Consider the following 17,132-nt stretch of genomic DNA (forward strand, 5'->3'; position numbering starts at 1 on the left):
GGGTGCCTCATTTTCAAGAAGGGGGCTGGCTGAGAAAGACTATGAAGAACACTGAGAATGAGGACTAGTTTTGAGGCATAAGGTAAAACACTTCCCTGATGTGAGGAGAAGTGTTTTGTAACTAGTTGTGTGGTTACTGTTGGCCTTGTTGTGTGTGTCTGTGGTGCCTCTGTTCTGTGTTTGGTCTGTATATCTTGTCTATGTGCCTTGTGTCTGTGATTGTTTTCTGTAAGGCCTGTGCATGTACTTAGCTGAAGGCTGAATCACGGTGCATGTTTTGGGGCCTGGCTTGGGTCGAGTAGGTTCCTGCGATTAGGCCTCAGTGGACAAGCAGGTAGTTCAAAGTCGACCCAGGAAGCACTATTTAGAGACCCATTTAACCCTCAAAGGCAGACGTAGTGTTCTTTGATATTCAAGAAGTATGATGGTCACATGAAATATCATTTCTGTCTATAAGAACCTTCTATGGGTAACATACGGCGATGGTTTCCCAATTGGTTTCCCTATTGGGATATAGGCCGTGTAGAGGGGAACATGCTCATTATTTTGAAAAAATTGTAAATATTGAAACATTACTGATTTGGACTGTGAATAACCTCTTCCTTACATAATAATAAATAAACACAATAAATATGTACAATACAAACAACTTGATTAATGATCATATTTATTCAAGCACTGATAACTATTCTATTACAACGTCCAACATTACATTTAGCAGATACAAAGAACAGAGTCATTCAATTCAACTATATTTATGTGCCTAAACATTAAAATGGTCTCAAAACAATAGATTTAAAAAGGTTCAGAGCATTAAACGAAAAGCTAGATTTCGTTCAAAGTTTTCAACACCTAGTAACATCTCTGCCTTCATTTTAGGTTAGATTATTTTAGGGTTAACTTGGTGGAATGGTGAAAAAGAAAAAGAAAAGATAAAGTACATTAACAGAGAATTAAAAGATAAAAACATAAAATAAACTCAGATGCTCCCTCATCTGGATCATGCACTTGTTAATTTGCATCATCATAATAACTGCTAATGTTGCTACTACTGCTGCTGCTGCTACTCCTGCTGCTGCTGCTGCTGCTGCTGCTGCTACTACTACTACTACTACTACTACTATTGCTACTACTGTTGCTAGTACTACTGCTACTCCTACTGCTGCTGCTCCTCCTGCTACTACTACTGCTGCTGCTCCACCAGTGACTAGAGCGCCCCCCCCCCCCCCCCCCATGAACACACCAACACTTCTGTACTCCTCTTTGTCTTTCTGTTCTCTCTGCATGCTCTCTTTTAGTTGTTCTTCCTGGGCCCTCTTAGCAGTACATAAACACAATCAATATGTACAGTAGAAACATATATTTATGAATGCACTACTAACTATTATAACATTTAAACAGCACATTAGGCAGATACAAAGAACATAGAGAAAGAATAGATTAGAAAGGTTCATTGTATTAAAGGAAAAGGTGGAGTACATTAAAACACACAGATAACTAAACTCAAATGCTCCCTCATCTGGATCATGCTCTTGTTAATAAGCATCATACTCTGATTCTTTATCATTAAATATTACTGCTCCTGCTCCTCCTGCTGCTGCTGCTTTTTCTGCTGCTCCTCCTCCTGGTGCTGCTGCTGCTGCTGCTCTTCCTGCTGCTGCTGCTGCTGCCGCTGCTTTGTACGTCTTGTCCTGCTTTTTCTGCTCCTGCTCCTCCTGCTGCTGCTCCTCCGGCTGCTGCTGCTGCTTTTTCTAATGGAACGTCTTGTCCTGCTATTTCTGCTGCTTCTCCTCCTGCTGCTGCCCCTTCTCCTCTTGCTGCTTCTCCTGCTTCTGCTGCTGCTGCTTTTTCTGCTGCCGCTGCTGCCGCTGCTTTTTCTAATGGAATGTCTTGTCCTGCTATTTCTGCTACTGCTCCTCCTGCTGCTCCTGCTCCTCCTGTTCCTCCTGCTGCTGCTGCTGCTTCTGATTTTGCTGCTGCTTCTTCTTTTCCTGCTTTTTCTGCGTTTGCTTTTAGTCGTTCTTTTTCTGCATTTGCTAATTCAATGTCTTGTCCTGCTTGTTCTGGTGCTCCTGCTCCTCGTCTTGCTGCTGCTCCTGCTGCTTTTCCTGCTCCTCCTGCTGCTCCTGCTGCCCCTACTCCTTCTGCTGCCCCTGCTCCTTCTGCTGCTTCTCCTGCTTCTGCTGCTTCTGCTGCTGCTACTGCTGCCCCTACTCCTTCTGCTGCTGCTACTGCTGCCCCTACTCCTTCTGCTTCTGCTGCTTCTGCTGCTGCTACTGCTGCCCCTACTCCTTCTGCTTCTGCTGCTTCTGCTGCTGCTACTGCTGCCCCTACTCCTTCTGCTTCTGCTGCTTCTGCTGCTGCTACTGCTGCCCCTACTCCTTCTGCTGCTACTGCTACTACTCCTCCTCCTCCTGCTGCTTCTCCTGCCCCTAATCCTTCTGCTGCCCCTTCTCCTCTTGCTGCTTTTCCTGCTTCTGCCGCTGCTGCTTTTTCTGCTGCCGCTGCTGCCGCTGCTGCTTTTGCTACTGCTGCTGCTGCCACTGCTTTTTCTAATGGAACGTCTTGTCCTGCTTTTTCTCCTCCTGTTCCTCCTGCTGCTGCTGCTGCTGCTGCTGCTGCTTCTGATTTTGCTGCTGCTTCTTCTTTTCCTGCTTTTTCTGCATTTGCTTTTAGTCGTTCTTTTTCTGCATTTGCTAATTCAATGTCTTGTCCTGCTTGTTCTGGTGCTAATGCTCCTCCTCCTGCTGCTGCTGCTGATGCTCCTGCTACCCCTACTCCTTCTGATGCCCCTGCTCCTTCTGCTGCTGCTCCTTCTGCTGCTGCTACTGCTTCTGCTGCTTCTGCTTTTTCTAATGGAACGTCTTGTCCTGCTCCTTCTGCTGCTTCTCCTGCTTCTGCTGCTCCTGCTGCTGCTGCTGCTCCTCCTGCTTCTCCTGCTGTTTCTCCTGCTCCTCCTGCTTCTGCTGCTGCCCCTTCTCCTCTTGCTGCTTCTCCTGCTTCTGCTGCTGCTGCTTTTTCTGCTGCCGCTGCTGCCGCTACTTTTTCTAATGGAATGTCTTGTCCTGCTATTTCTGCTACTGCTCCTCCTGCTGCTCCTGCTCCTCCTGTTCCTCCTGCTGCTGCTGCTGCTGCTGCTGCTGCTGCTTCTGATTTTGCTGCTACTTCTTCTTTTCCTGCTTTTTCTGCGTTTGCTTTTAGTTGTTCTTTTTCTGCATTTGCTAATTCAATGTCTTGTCCTGCTTGTTCTGGTGCTAATGCTCCTCCTCCTGCTCCTCCTCCTGCTGCTCCTGCTGCTTTTCCTGCTCCTCCTGCTGCTCCTGCTGCTGCTGCCCCTACTCCTTCTGCTGCCCCTGCTCCTTCTGCTGCTTCTCCTGCTTCTGCTGCTTCAGCTGCTGCTACTGCTGCCCCTACTTCTGCTGCTTCTGCTGCTGCTACTGCTGCCCCTACTCCTTCTGCTTCTGCTGCTTCTGCTGCTGCTACTGCTGCCACTACTCCTCCTGCTTCTGCTGCTGCCCCTTCTCCTCTTGCTGCTTCTCCTGCTTCTGCTGCTGCTGCTTTTTCTGCTGCCGCTGCTGCCGCTGCTGCCGCTGCTGCCGCTGCTTTTTCTAATGGAATGTCTTGTCCTGCTATTTCTGCTACTGCTCCTCCTGCTGCTCCTGTTCCTCCTCCTGCTGCTGCTTCTGATTTTGCTGCTGCTTCTTCTTTTCCTGCTTTTTCTGCATTTGCTTTTAGTCGTTCTTTTTCTGCATTTGCTAATTCAATGTCTTGTCCTGCTTGTTCTGGTGCTCCTGCTCCTCCTCCTGCTGCTGCTGCTGATGCTCCTGCTGCTGCTGCCCCTACTCCTTCTGATGCCCCTGCTCCTTCTGCTGCTTCTCCTGCTTCTGCTGCTGCTGCTTTTTCTGCTGCTGCAGCTGCTTTTTCTAATGGAACGTCTTGTCCTGCTCCTTCTGCTGCCCCTGCTCCTTCTGCTGCTGCTCCTTCTGCTGCTGCTACTGCTTCTGCTGCTTCTGCTTTTTCTAATGGAACGCCTTGTCCTGCTCCTTCTGCTGCCCCTGCTCCTTCTGCTGCTGCTCCTTCTGCTGCTGCTACTGCTGCTTCTGCTTTTTCTAATGGAACGTCTTGTCCTGCTCCTTCTGCTGCTTCTCCTGCTTCTCCTGCTGCTCCTTCTGCTGCTGCTACTGCTGCTTCTGCTTTTTCTAATGGAACGTCTTGTCCTGCTCCTTCTGCTGCTTCTCCTGCTTCTGCTCCTTCTGCTGCTGCTCCTTCTCCTGCTGCTGCTTCTGCTCCTCCTCCTGATGCTGCTCCTGCTGCTGCTGCTGCTACTACTGCTGCTTCTGCTGCTACTACTGCTGCTGCTGCTGCTGCTGCTGCTTCTTCTCTTCCTGTTTTTTCTGTGTTTGCTGCTGTTGCTTTTTGTTGTTCTTTTTCTGTATTTGCTTTTGCAAAATCAACTTGTCCAACTTTTCCTACTGCTGCTGCTGCTGCTGCTACTGCTACTGCTACTGCTGCTGATGCTACTGCTGCTGCTGCTGCTACTGCTGCCCCTGCCCCTTCTGCTGCTTCTCCTGCTTCTCCTGCTTCTGCTGTTTCTGCTGCTGCTACTGCTACTGCTGCTGCCGCCACTGCTGCTGCTGCAGCTGCCACTGCTCCTCCTGCTCCTCCTCCTGCTGCTGCTCCTGCTGCTTTTCCTGATCCTCCTGCTGCTGCTGCTGCTGCTGCCCCTGCTCCTTCCGCTGCTTCTCCTGCTTCTGCTGCTTCTGCTGCTGCTGCTGCTGCCCCTACTCCTTCTGCTGCTGCTGCTCCTGCTGCTGCTACTGCTTCTGCTGCTTCTGCTTTTTCTAATGGAACGTCTTGTCCTGCTTCTCCTGCTGCTTCTCCTGCTCCTCCTGCTGCTGCTGCTTCTCCTGCTGCTGCTGCTTTTCCTGATCCTCCTGCTCCTTCTGCTACTGCTACTGCTGCTTCTGCTGCTACTACTGCTGCTGCTGCTGCTGCTGCTGCTGCTGCTTCTCTTCCTGTTTTTTCTGTGTTTGCTGCTGTTGCTTTTTGTTGTTCTTTTTCTGCATTTGCTTTTGCAAAATCAACTTCTTGTCCAACTTTTCCTGCTGCTCTTCCTGCTGCTGCTACTGCTGCTGCTGCAACTGCTGCTGCTGCTACTGCTACTGCTGCTAAAGCTACTGCGGCTTCTGCTGCTGCGGCTGCGGCTGCTGCTGCTGCTGCCCCTGCTCCTTCTGCTGCTGCTGCTTCTGCTGCTGCTGCTGCGGCTGCTGCTGCTGCTGCCCCTGCTCCTTCTGCTGCTTCTGCTGCTGCTGCGGCTGCTACTGCTACTGCTGCTGCAGTTTCTTTTGCTGCTGCTGTTGCTTCTTCTGCTGCTGCTTTTGCTTTTGCTACTTTTTTCCTGCTTTTTTTGCACTTCCTTTTGCTGCTGCTGCTTTTTCTTGTTCTTTTGCTGCTGCTTTTTTTGCTAGTGCTGCTTTTTTTTGTTCTTGTTTTGCTGCTGCTTTTGCTGCTTCTTTTTCTTTCCCTGCTTCTGCTTCTGCTGCTTCTGCTTCTGCTGCTTCTGCTGCTGCTTCTGCTGCTGCTGCTTCTGCTGCTGCTGCTTCTCCTGTCGGTACTGTTGCTGCTGCTGATAATGGTATTCCAATCCAATCTTTTGGTTCCAATTTCAGCCTTTTTTGCCTCTCTGCAAACTTCTTTTTAATGGATGTTAAAGTTTCTTTCGCTGCCTTCTGTTTTCTTTTGTATTCCTGCCTGTTTTCTTCTGCGGCCTCTGCCTTTTTCATGTATTCCTGCCTGTTTTCTTCCGCTTTCGTCATATATGTCTCAAGTATCTGCCTATTGTCTTCCGCGGCCTTCTCCATATTTTTATAATTCTGCCTCTCTTCTTTCGCGGCTTTAACCTCTGCTTCGCATCTCTGACGCTTTTCTTCCGCGTAATTCCTCTCTGCCTCTTTTCTCATTGTCCTCTCAATTTTTAAGTCCAGCTCATCTTGTTTTTTCTTTCTATCTTTCTCTGCCTTCTGTCTCTTTTCCTCTGCCTTCCGTCTTTTCTCCTTTTCTCTTATTTTTCTCTGCGCCTCCTTGTACATCTCATTGGTGTAGCATGTTCCCCCATTCTTCTCCACCATGGCCTCAATTTTCTCCTTTAGCTCTCTGACCTGAGTGCTGTTTTTACTGTCATTGTTGAACACGTGATGTTCAGCCCCAACACATTCAGTAAGAGATAAGAGAGCAGGACTTTGGCGCAGAAAACCCTCCACTGGTTTCCCCTCCAGCACATCCCCATGAGTGAAGAGCACTATAGTGTACTTCAGCGCCCCCTCACCAAAGTTCTCCTGGATCCACTTCACAGCATTCCTCTCCTCCTCTGTGAACCTGACATCTAATCTGATCACCAGCAGGAAGGCATGAGGCCCAGGGAGAGACATCTCAACACACTTCTCCAGCTCACCTTTCAGCTTTTCAAAAGACTTTACTGTATCAAACAATCCTGGTGTATCAATCACTGCAATTTCTCTACCATCATCTTTAGTACGTTGATTACTGCAGGTGTTAGTCACAGATGCAGGTGAGAACTCCTCTTCAAAAGCTTCCCACCCCAGGATGGTGTTCCCTGAGGCACTCTTTCCAGAACCAGTTTTTCCCAGCAGCACGACCCTTAGAGCAGACACTGTGGAGGAAACAGTCAAAACTCTTGAATGGTGTGAAATGATCAGTACGTGTAGAAAAAGAAAGGATCTATATCTATCTGATCTTCTCCACATAAGTAATCAACACAAGAGTGTATTTAGTTACAGGGTAATATAATTCTGCTTTATGCTCTTAAGAACATATGGAGAGGCTGTCATGATAAACACTATTCATGGTATAGTCTAATTTAATTGGGAATTGGATAAAGGCAATGGAACATGTTTGGTTCTAGATCTTGCCGATCCAAAACTGTTCTGTATTGTCATATTCTTCTTGTGTACATGACGCTTGATCCCAAGAGTCTTAGGATGGGGGCCCATTTATAAAACGTTCTTACGCAGAGATTTGATCTTAGAGTGTTTGTACAATCAAATCCACGTCAAAGTACAGATTTATGAAAAACATCTTTGACGTGGCCAAGTACTTATCTCCACATCAGGTTGCAACTTGGCGTAAGAATATTTCCTTGTGGCAATACTGGAGTGCTGCAGGAATTTGGAGCTCTCAGAGCGCAGACACGCAGTTTCATCAATGTCACCACCACCATCACCATTAGGGCTAATGGTGAAAGGCCAAATTAATGTTTCGCTCAATAAAATCAATTAAACTATTTGAATAATTGAAATTGCATCAGTCCACAGCAATGTCCTTAGGACAAACGTGTGTAAAACATTTCAATCTATAGCCTTTAAAAAGTCTGATAGTGTCTTATTTTTCAGTAGGAGTGTCACGACTGCCTGGCTCAAGGCTGCCCTGACATAAATGGGTCGACCACACCGTAGTGATACTTAAAAAGGGTTTATTTACAAGGGGGAAAACAATCAGTATAATGTAGTAAAAGGAAAGTGTCGTGCAATGTGTCTAGGGGTAAACAAACAAATGTGTAAAACGCGACGAGGACGGAGGAAACATTGAGGGAGTTCCGTAGCCGGACGTCTTCTCCCAGGCTCTCACCACTGGAACAATCCGTACGCCTACTCCGGCAACGCAGAAGTCTGGAGCAGAGAGCGAGCGAGTCGATGGCCAAACCCCAGCCTCTTATAGGCCAGCCCATTAACGGCACTCAGCACCCTGCAGGACAGATTGACAACAGCCGTAACACAAGAGCCCCTGGCCTTATTAGTGGGGCCGTAACATTCCCCCCCCCTTAAAACAGAGGCCCACCTAAATGGGACTCTGCACTGGACAATAACCCAACTTGTACAATAGGTCCTTATATGAAATAGCCTACTGTATTTTAAAGGCATAACAATTCCCATACCATCGTGCACCCCAACACCACTACCACCATAAATACAAATGTATACAACCAAACACCCACCAACACCAACCATCACCAAGCATCACCAAGTGTATTGCCCAATCTCAATTTCCTTATCCCCTCGCAAACCTCCAACTTCTGTTCGACCCGCAATCCAGGTACCTTGGAAAGCCTATTTAAGTATAGAATAGGAGAGAAAGGAAACAAGAGGAACAGAAAACACGAGACCCAACAACATGACTACCCAGTGACCCAGGAACGAGACAATGCGTCTGCAATCACATTGTCCACGCCCCTGATGTGACGAACTTCCAAGTGGTAGGGTTGTAAATACAATGCCCACCGCATGAGTCTCTGGTTGGGGTTGTGCAGCGTGTGCAAATATGTGAGTGGGTTGTGGTCAGAATAGACCACTAAGGGTTGTACCCCACCCCCCAAATAAACATCAAAGTGCACTAAAGCCCACACCAGGGCCAAAGCCTCCTTCTCAATCGTGGAATAATTGATCTGGTGTTTATTAAATTTACGTGAGAAGTAACAGACCGGACGGTCAATGCCACTCTCACCAGTCTGTAAAAGTACCGCCCCAGCACCCACTTGACTGGCGTCCACCTGAAGCTGGAACGGCTTGTCCAGCTGAGGGGCCCCCAGCACAGGCGCAGTGCTAAGGAGCGATTTGACGTTATCAAAGGCCTGTTGGCATCCTACCGACCAAACATACCTTGCTCCTCCCTTAAGGAGGTTTGTTAGCGGACAAACAACAGTGGAAAAGTTACTACAGAAACTCCTATAGTACCCCACCATTCCCAAAAAACGTTGAAGCTCTTTCTTAGTAGTGGGCGGAGGAAACCGGTCAATGGCCAAGACCTTTGCTCGGACAGGACGAACTTTCCCTTGACCCACTACTTTCCCAAGGTAGACCACAGTAGCGTGCGCAAATTCACATTTAGCCAAGTTCACGGTTAGCTTAGCGGCTACCAGTCGCTCCAAGAATGCTCGTATACGGGCCAGATGTTCTAGCCAGGTGTTGCTAACCACCACAGCATCATCCAGGTACACGGCACACCCCTCAAGACCTGAAATGACCCGATTCATTAGCCTTTGAAAGGTCGCGGGGGCATTCCGCAAACCAAAGCTCATGACACGGTACGAAAACAGGCCAGAGGGTGTGATGAACGCAGAGACTTCTTGAGCACGAGGTGTGAGCTTAACCTGGTAATAGCCCTTTAACAGGTCGAACTTGCTGACAAAACGCGCTGCGCCTACTTGATCTATACAATCCTCAACCCGGGGAAGCGGGAACGAATCTGGTTTTGTCACCTTGTTTAACTTGCGGTAGTCCGTGCAGAAACGGAAAGTGTTGTCAGGTTTAGCCACAAGTAAACAAGGAGACGCCCAACTCGAATATGATGGCTCAGCCAAACCATGATCTAACAGGTATTGTACTTCACCATCCAGTATTTTACGTTTGTCTGGCCCCACACGATAAAATCGCTGACGAATTGGCGACGCATCATTAACATCTATGTCGTGTTCGATGAGGTCAGTGCCTGTCAGTGTGTCTGAAAATAAAACAGGATACGACAAAATCAAAGCTTTCAGCTCAGCCCTGTGTTCTGACGAAAGATGACCTACCAAACTATCCAAATTAGCCAACACCTCAGAATTCTTAAGCCTTGGCTGCAGCACAGAGTCATCAGGGGCAACTCCATCAGCCTCAGCTGCCACCCTCGGCTGACCGGAGGCCACACTGTCGACCACAGCCACAGCATTCGGACCTGAACTGGGGCCCGGCGAATAGTAAGGCTTCAGCAAGTTTATGTGGCACAACTGTGTGGATCTCTTCCTATCAGGAGTAGCTAACAGGTAGTCATATTCAGACACTTGACGTACAACAGTGTAGGGGCCAGTAAACTTCGCACAAAATGGTGAACCAGGCATTGGCAATAAAGCCAAAACCTGATCACCCGGACTGAATGCACGCTTCACCGCTCGGCGATCAAACAGTCTCTTCATCCCTCGCTGGGACTTCGTCAGATTTTCACTGGCCATTTTCCAGGCGAGCATCAATCTACGACGGAACCCATTTACGTAATCAACCACCTTTACAGGAGGTTTAGATTCCTCCAAGCCATCCTTCAACAAAGACAACGGACCACGGACTTGATGGGCAAAAACTAGTTCATTAGGGCTGAACCCCGTGCTTTCTTGCCCCACTTCTCTTGCGGCCAACAACAGCCACGGTACACCCTCTTCCCAGTCCCTGCCCAACTCAAGACAGTATGCCCGTAGTAGCGATTTTAGAGTACAATGGAAACGCTCTAGAGCACCCTGGCTCTGGGGGTGGTAGGCACTACTTAGCCGTTGCTTCACATGCAGTTGCTTTAAGATATTTCGAAACATGTTTGACGTGAAGTTGGTACCCCTGTCACTCTGAATCACTTTTGGTATTCCAAATATAGAAATAAACTGCGAAAGTGCCTTCACCACCGATCTGGTAGTAATGCTTCGCAGCGGATAGGCCGCAGGATATCGAGTAGCTTGGCACATAACAGTCAAAAGATATGCACACCCTGACTTAGACGATGGCAGAGGGCCCACACAATCAATGATGAGATGTTCGAAAGGTTTCTCTGCTGCAGGAATAGGACAAAGGGGCGCTTAACCATGCTTGATAACTTTGAACTCGAAAAAGAAACTCCAGGATTTCCGCCAGGTGCTCTACCCTCGCTACCCAGTCTCAACCGTTCTTCTTCCAGTTTAATTTTAATGTACTGCAGCTCTCGGTCTTTCTCTCGTTCAACCCTCTCCTTCTCTCGTTCTTCAGTTTCCCTTTCCCATTGCCTTTGGCTGAATTTTTCACGTTCCATTTGCATCTCCATTATTTTCATTTGCTGTTCGAACGTGAGTCCACTGGGCCTATCAGCTGCATCTGAGCCCTGAGGCGTCGATGGCGCAGCTGTATTCAGAAGCTCTGGCACTGGATCGAATGAACAGATTTCTCTTCCAGCCAACTGTTCCCTAACCAACCGTAACAATTTGTCTCTTTTAATCGCTTTCGGAATCTCCAATTCAAACGCGTAGTGCTCAGTTACTTTAATTAGTTCGTCCTTTGTTAAAACGTCCAACGTGGCTGCCGAAGGAGCAGAAAAAAACGCACCAAGCTTATCCATTTTATTTCGCCACTACAATTTACCAATGTCCACCAAAGAAAACCAAACTCAGTACTGTTACGCCAAACAATATAGCCCCCAATGTCCACTAGGCTACAAACACCAAGCAACTCTCGATCACGTCGCCCTCACACAAAAAAAACTACACGTCCTGACGATGTTAAGACTCAACGTGGCTCTAACTTACAAACGAAGGACTACAGTTTTAGCTTGGAGCTCCCCGCATCTAAAACCACCCCAAAAATAAACGTCTATTTCCACAGCCTAACGTCTTCAAGTGCATTCGTGATTAGGCTGAATTCAGCCCTCCCTCGTTCAACACTCAGAAACAAAAAATAAGCAGGAAATAAAGCAAAAACTTTTGTGCGGTCTCACCTATTGCGGGGTGTTCACTTTGCTCCAAAGTAACCCAATTCAGTATTTTTCTCTTCGTTGTAAACCAGACACCACTGCATTAACCAAACCTGACGTGCACTCTATATTCCACCAGCCGAAAACTGCATGAAATGTCGATGGAATTCTCCTTCGCCGCGTTACAAAATCCCAAAAACCCAATCACTACGGGGATTTTCCCAAATTACTTTTCAGTTGAGCCTATTCAATGAAATGAAATTGCATAGACTCACCGAAATACCACCTACATTTGTCGCTTCCAACGGCACAATGCAGCGCAATTTTTCTTTTTGACCAATTACTAAACTCAAATGTCGGCGAAAAATCACCGGACGAGCTCCCACATGTCACGACTGCCTGGCTCAAGGCTGCCCTGACATAAATGGGTCGACCACACCGTAGTGATACTTAAAAAGGGTTTATTTACAAGGGGGAAAACAATCAGTATAATGTAGTAAAAGGAAAGTGTCGTGCAATGTGTCTAGGGGTAAACAAACAAATGTGTAAAACGCGACGAGGACGGAGGAAACATTGAGGGAGTTCCGTAGCCGGACGTCTTCTCCCAGGCTCTCACCACTGGAACAATCCGTACGCCTACTCCGGCAACGCAGAAGTCTGGAGCAGAGAGCGAGCGAGTCGATGGCCAAACCCCAGCCTCTTATAGGCCAGCCCATTAACGGCACTCAGCACCCTGCAGGACAGATTGACAACAGCCGTAACACAAGAGCCCCTGGCCTTATTAGTGGGGCCGTAACAAGGAGATATGGCTGCATTGGCGTTGTTAGAGGATATATAATTCTTCATTTTACGTGCTACCTTCTTGCTTGCCATTGTCACAGAGCGTTTGTGCCTTGAGAATGCACTCAATCACACTTACGATCAATTCAGAAAAATTCTAAGATCAAATGAAGGATGGCTTCTACGCAACATTTTATAAATGAGGCCCCGGGAAAGATATCTTAGAATATAACACTGTAATTTGATATGGGGCAGCATGACAGACATTCATTTATCATGAGACCATGCAACACTGTAATGCCTTTTGTCCACAAGAACCACAAACGCGTCAAGAAAATTATGAAGTGAATACATTCTTTTATGCACAAAAAACAAAACAAATAATTTATGTCATGCACTAAAATGATTGTTGTGTTTTTTCATTTTTGTGCACAAAAAGTTGAAGACACGTCTCACTTTGTGGCCAAAAGGACTTATTTCACAAACAAAACTAATTCTGTCAACGTAATAGATGTCTTAGGCCAACATATATACTTTTGTGGCATGAAAAGCAGAATGATCATTCCGTGCCATCTGATATACATGTTGTCTCTGGTAATATGGCTTTGCCACAAAAGGTCTTTTGTCTGATACCCCAGCAGGTTATATTATGAATGACAATATGAACATGCATTCTAAAAAGAAATTACTCACTTTTAGGAGGTGGAGTAATGCAATCGCTCCTTGTTCCTAAGAGATCAGCAGACAACAACGAAAGTTACTTCAGACTGATGTAGAAAACAAAAAATCATATTTAGAGTAAGTTTTGATTTTGCAGAAACAAAAATGTATAGAAAGAAGTCATGGCCTGGTCAAACAGAAGTTAATCTTGACTAGCAGATGAAATCTTCAGTGTTGGTATGTATCTATACATGTTTCACAAATTCACAAGTTATTCTCTCCTCTTGACTAGCAGATGAAGTGCCTTTAGCAGGTCACTAGATTATCAAGGAATAAATACAAACAGCTGTAACAGAGGCACGAGCGCACACACGAGAGAGTCCACACACAAACTCAAACACACGAATGCGCGCACACACACATTGCATGGTGGCGCAAAGAGATCTTTAATGGAATAATATTAGAAAATTAAATGTAATAACTTATTATTATTATATAAAAAAAGCCTGCAGTTTTTCACTGAATCTGAATCTGAGTTTTAATCTTCACAAATTACAACGATAATGATGTGTAAAGTTTCTATTTTTTTCAGATTTCAATGTACCATCATAGTAGGAATTCCTAAATGTTTGCATGCATTGTATCAAGTATCTTCATCTTTTTATTTGTATTTATTACAATCTTTACATGTCACACAGTTTCTGTAACCAGTCACTCCTGGCAAAATTCCACACCTGCAAAAACCATGAACTAATTTAGCCTGTGAGGGAACAAGGAGGCCACCCCATGTGTTGGGATGTGGGCTACCTGGAGTAAGTGGTGAAGGCGGGATGCAAGCAAGTATCACATTTTGTTTTGTTACAGCTGTTTGCTAAAATCGTTTAAATTCATCTTTTCCATAATCAATCTACACTCAATGCCCCATAATGAACAAAGCCAAAAAAACAGGATTTCAGAATTTTTTGCAAATTTATTAAAAATAAAAAAATAAAATATAACACGTACATAAGTATTCACAGCCTTTGCTTAATACTTTGTTGAAGCACCTTTGGCAGCAATTACAGCCTCAAGTCTTTTTGAGTATGATGCTGCAAGCTTGGCACACCTATTTTTGGGCAGTTTCTCCCATTCTTCTTTGCAAGACCTCTCAAGCTCCATCAGGTTGGATGTGGAGCTATGGTGCATAGCCATTTTCAGATCTCTCCAGAGATGTTCAATCTGTTTTAAGTCTGGGCTCTGGCTGGGCCACTCAAGGACATTGACAGAGTTGTCCCGAAGCCACTTCTTTTGTTATCTTGGCTGTGTGCTTAGGGTCGTTGTCCTGTTGGAAGATGAACCTTCGCCCCAGTCTGAGCTCCAGAGCGCTCTGGAGCAGGTTTTCATCAAGGATGTCTCTGTACATTGCTGCATTCATCTTTACCTCGATACTGACTAGTCTCCCAGTTCCTGCCGCTGAAAAACATCCCCACAGCACAATGCTGCCAGCACCATGCTTCACTGTAGGGATGGTATTGGCCACCTGATGAGCATTGCCTGGTTTTCTCCAGACATGACGCTTGGCATTCAGGCCAAACAGTTCAATCTTTGTTTTCATCCGACCAGAGAATTTTGTTTCTCATGGTCTGAGAGTCCTTCAGGTGCCTTTTGGCAAACCCCAGTCGGGCTGTCATGTGTCTTTCACTGAGGAGTGGCTTCCGTCTGGCTACTTTACCATACAGGCCTGCTTGGTGGAGTGTTGCTGAGATAGTTGCCCTTCTGGAAAGTTCTCCTCTCTTCACAGGCGGAGCTCTGTCAGAGTGACCATCGGGTTCTTGGTCACCTCCCTGACTAAGGCCCTTCTCCCCCACCGCCCAGTTTGGCCGGGCGGCCAACGCTAAGAAGCGTACTGGTGGTTCCAAACTTCTTCCATTTACAGATGATGAAGGCCACTGTGCTCATTGGGACCTTTAATGATGCAGACATTTTTCTGTACCCTTCCCCAGATCTGTGCCTTGATACAATCCTGTCTCAGAGGTCTACAGACAATTCCTTGGACTTTATGGCTTGGTTTGTGCTCTGACATGCACTGTCAACTGTGGGACCTTATATAGACTGGTGTGTGCCTTTCCAAATCATGTCCAATCAACTGAATTTACCACAGGTGGACTCAAACAAGTTGTATAAACATCTCAAGGATGATCAGAGCAAACAGGATGCACCTGAGCTCAATTTTGAGTGTCATGGCAAGGGCTGTGAATACTTATGTACATGTGATTTTTTCGTTTTGCAAAAATTTCAAAAACACTTTTTTCATGTTATCATTATGGGGTATTGTGTGTAGAATTTTGAGGGAAAAAATGTAAGCACTCCTTGCTCCCGACTCCTCTGAAGGAATTTCCCACTGGTGAGGAAATCTTTTCTTGTTTTTAAAGCTCTGCGAACACCTACAGCAACCTTGAACCCTTTACTTTTAAAATATATACAGTTTGAAACTAAAATATAAATAATCACGCTGTGAGGAGAATATAACTAATCCCTTGCACATTTCAGTCTCTGAGTGAGGTTTCAGCTCCTACGACCCACTCATTAGCATATGACAACTATTCATATGATAAGGGGATAGTAATTCAGTGATCACTATTGGGTCATGATGTGTCAAGAAAACCTGTAGGGGGTAAAGGGCCTCAAAGACATTCCAGGGCCATTACGTAATGGCCATTGTCTTTGACTGAGGTGTCCCAGGTTGTTTACATCTAACTCATCAATATGCATTAAATAGGGACACTAGTCTTGGATAGGAACAGGTCACTCTGAAATTATAATTATGTAGTAGTGAAAAAAGTCCAAAAGTCTCAGTCCGAAAACTTTACAATGCTTTTTTTCGTATGGGTGTGTTTGCACTTGATTTACATCAAATTTTATTTTACTACATTCCTTTTACTCTAATGTTATTATTGAGGCCTTCTAGAATATAATCATATATGCCACTTGTGCATCAATATTTTTAGTTAGGAGAAATATACAAAAACATCAAGGCATATGAGACCTCCTCACATAGTCAAACAGGCTGGGCCTCTTAAGGGTTAAACAATCTTTTAAATAATAACTTTTGAGCTAAATTGGTCCAATCAGACTTAGTTGGACCCAGCCATTGAAGTGGGGGAGCCATCCCCACATTATTCCCATAGACAACACAATAAGTGGCATTAACATTAGTCATTTCCCTTAACCCTCATGCTGTGACTCGGTCAAAAATTACCATTTTGAAACTTCAGCCTTCAATGGAAATCTTTTCTTGCAGACTGAAACTCACGAAAATTCATGACATCCTTCACCCGACTTACTTAAAGTAACAGTATGTAGCAATTGTACTTTAGGGTTAGGGTTAGCAATTTGACTTTAAAATAACAGCTTAAAAAAAGTGGGGCGCTACAATGACGTTTAATATTTAGAATGGCCTCTGTGCCATTGCCATACCAGGGTCCGTAGGCATATTACTGCGCTATGTACGTACGTTTCTGGAACCCGCCCGGGTACTACTCTCTGCTGGACTAGTAAGTTACTTATTTGCAGTGGCGATTTTAGCCTGAAATTTCTGGTGGGGCAATTTTCTATGACGCCATGTCACCGTCACAAAAATAGAGGTAGCTGATTATTATAAGCAGTAGGCCTATATAGACCAGTAAGATATGCTATAGGCTGCATTTTGAGTGCCAGCAGGGAGCAGAAATCCTATTTCAAATACATTTCACATGCTTCAGCGCGACACAAAGATGTTGCCTATAATAGAGCATTAAAGTAAAATGATTGCAACAAAGTAAAAAGATTAGACAGACACATAGCTCAAATAACTTGCATAATGTATTGCTTGTGGCACACATGTGGCATACAATATGAAGCAAAAGGCACAACTGAAACAAATAACAGCAACAAAACGTGCTGCTAAATGAACGAAACTTTGTTCTTGCAGATTGCATTGATACATCCATCAGCTCCAAAAAAGTTTGACTCACAGAATCGTAGTGTCTTTGCAGCCTGGTGTCGATCTCGCACATCGTCTCAAAGTTTGCACGTCCCACAGGGCTTTTTGCACGATATCAGCCTCCCCAGTACATAACGATTCTCCGCCGTCTGTTTGTTGTGCTCTAAAATGTTCCGCTGATATGCACTATCTAGCTGTTGACGTGCCCCAATAGTCCCAATTGCAGGACGCAATTGATTATGGGGGTTACAGCTTT

The 17,132-nt window shown here is 45.7% G+C and overlaps 1 protein-coding gene across 1 annotated transcript; it reads left to right on the forward strand.

The window, feature by feature from the left end:
- Nucleotides 1-1,119: 1,119 nt before the first annotated feature.
- Nucleotides 1,120-3,759, forward strand: LOC116219096 (testis-specific gene A8 protein-like; the record flags this gene model as incomplete). The annotated part of the gene is made up of 4 exons (XM_042703514.1): nt 1,120-1,203; nt 2,195-2,278; nt 3,320-3,457; nt 3,736-3,759. Coding segments are annotated over 4 exons (330 nt in total), but the record flags the coding sequence as incomplete, so codon positions are not given.
- Between the last annotated feature and the right edge of the window lie 13,373 nt (nt 3,760-17,132).

This window comes from Clupea harengus, chromosome 24 (genome assembly GCF_900700415.2).
Source record: "Clupea harengus chromosome 24, Ch_v2.0.2, whole genome shotgun sequence".
In the NCBI taxonomy this organism is placed as follows: domain Eukaryota; kingdom Metazoa; phylum Chordata; class Actinopteri; order Clupeiformes; family Clupeidae; genus Clupea; species Clupea harengus.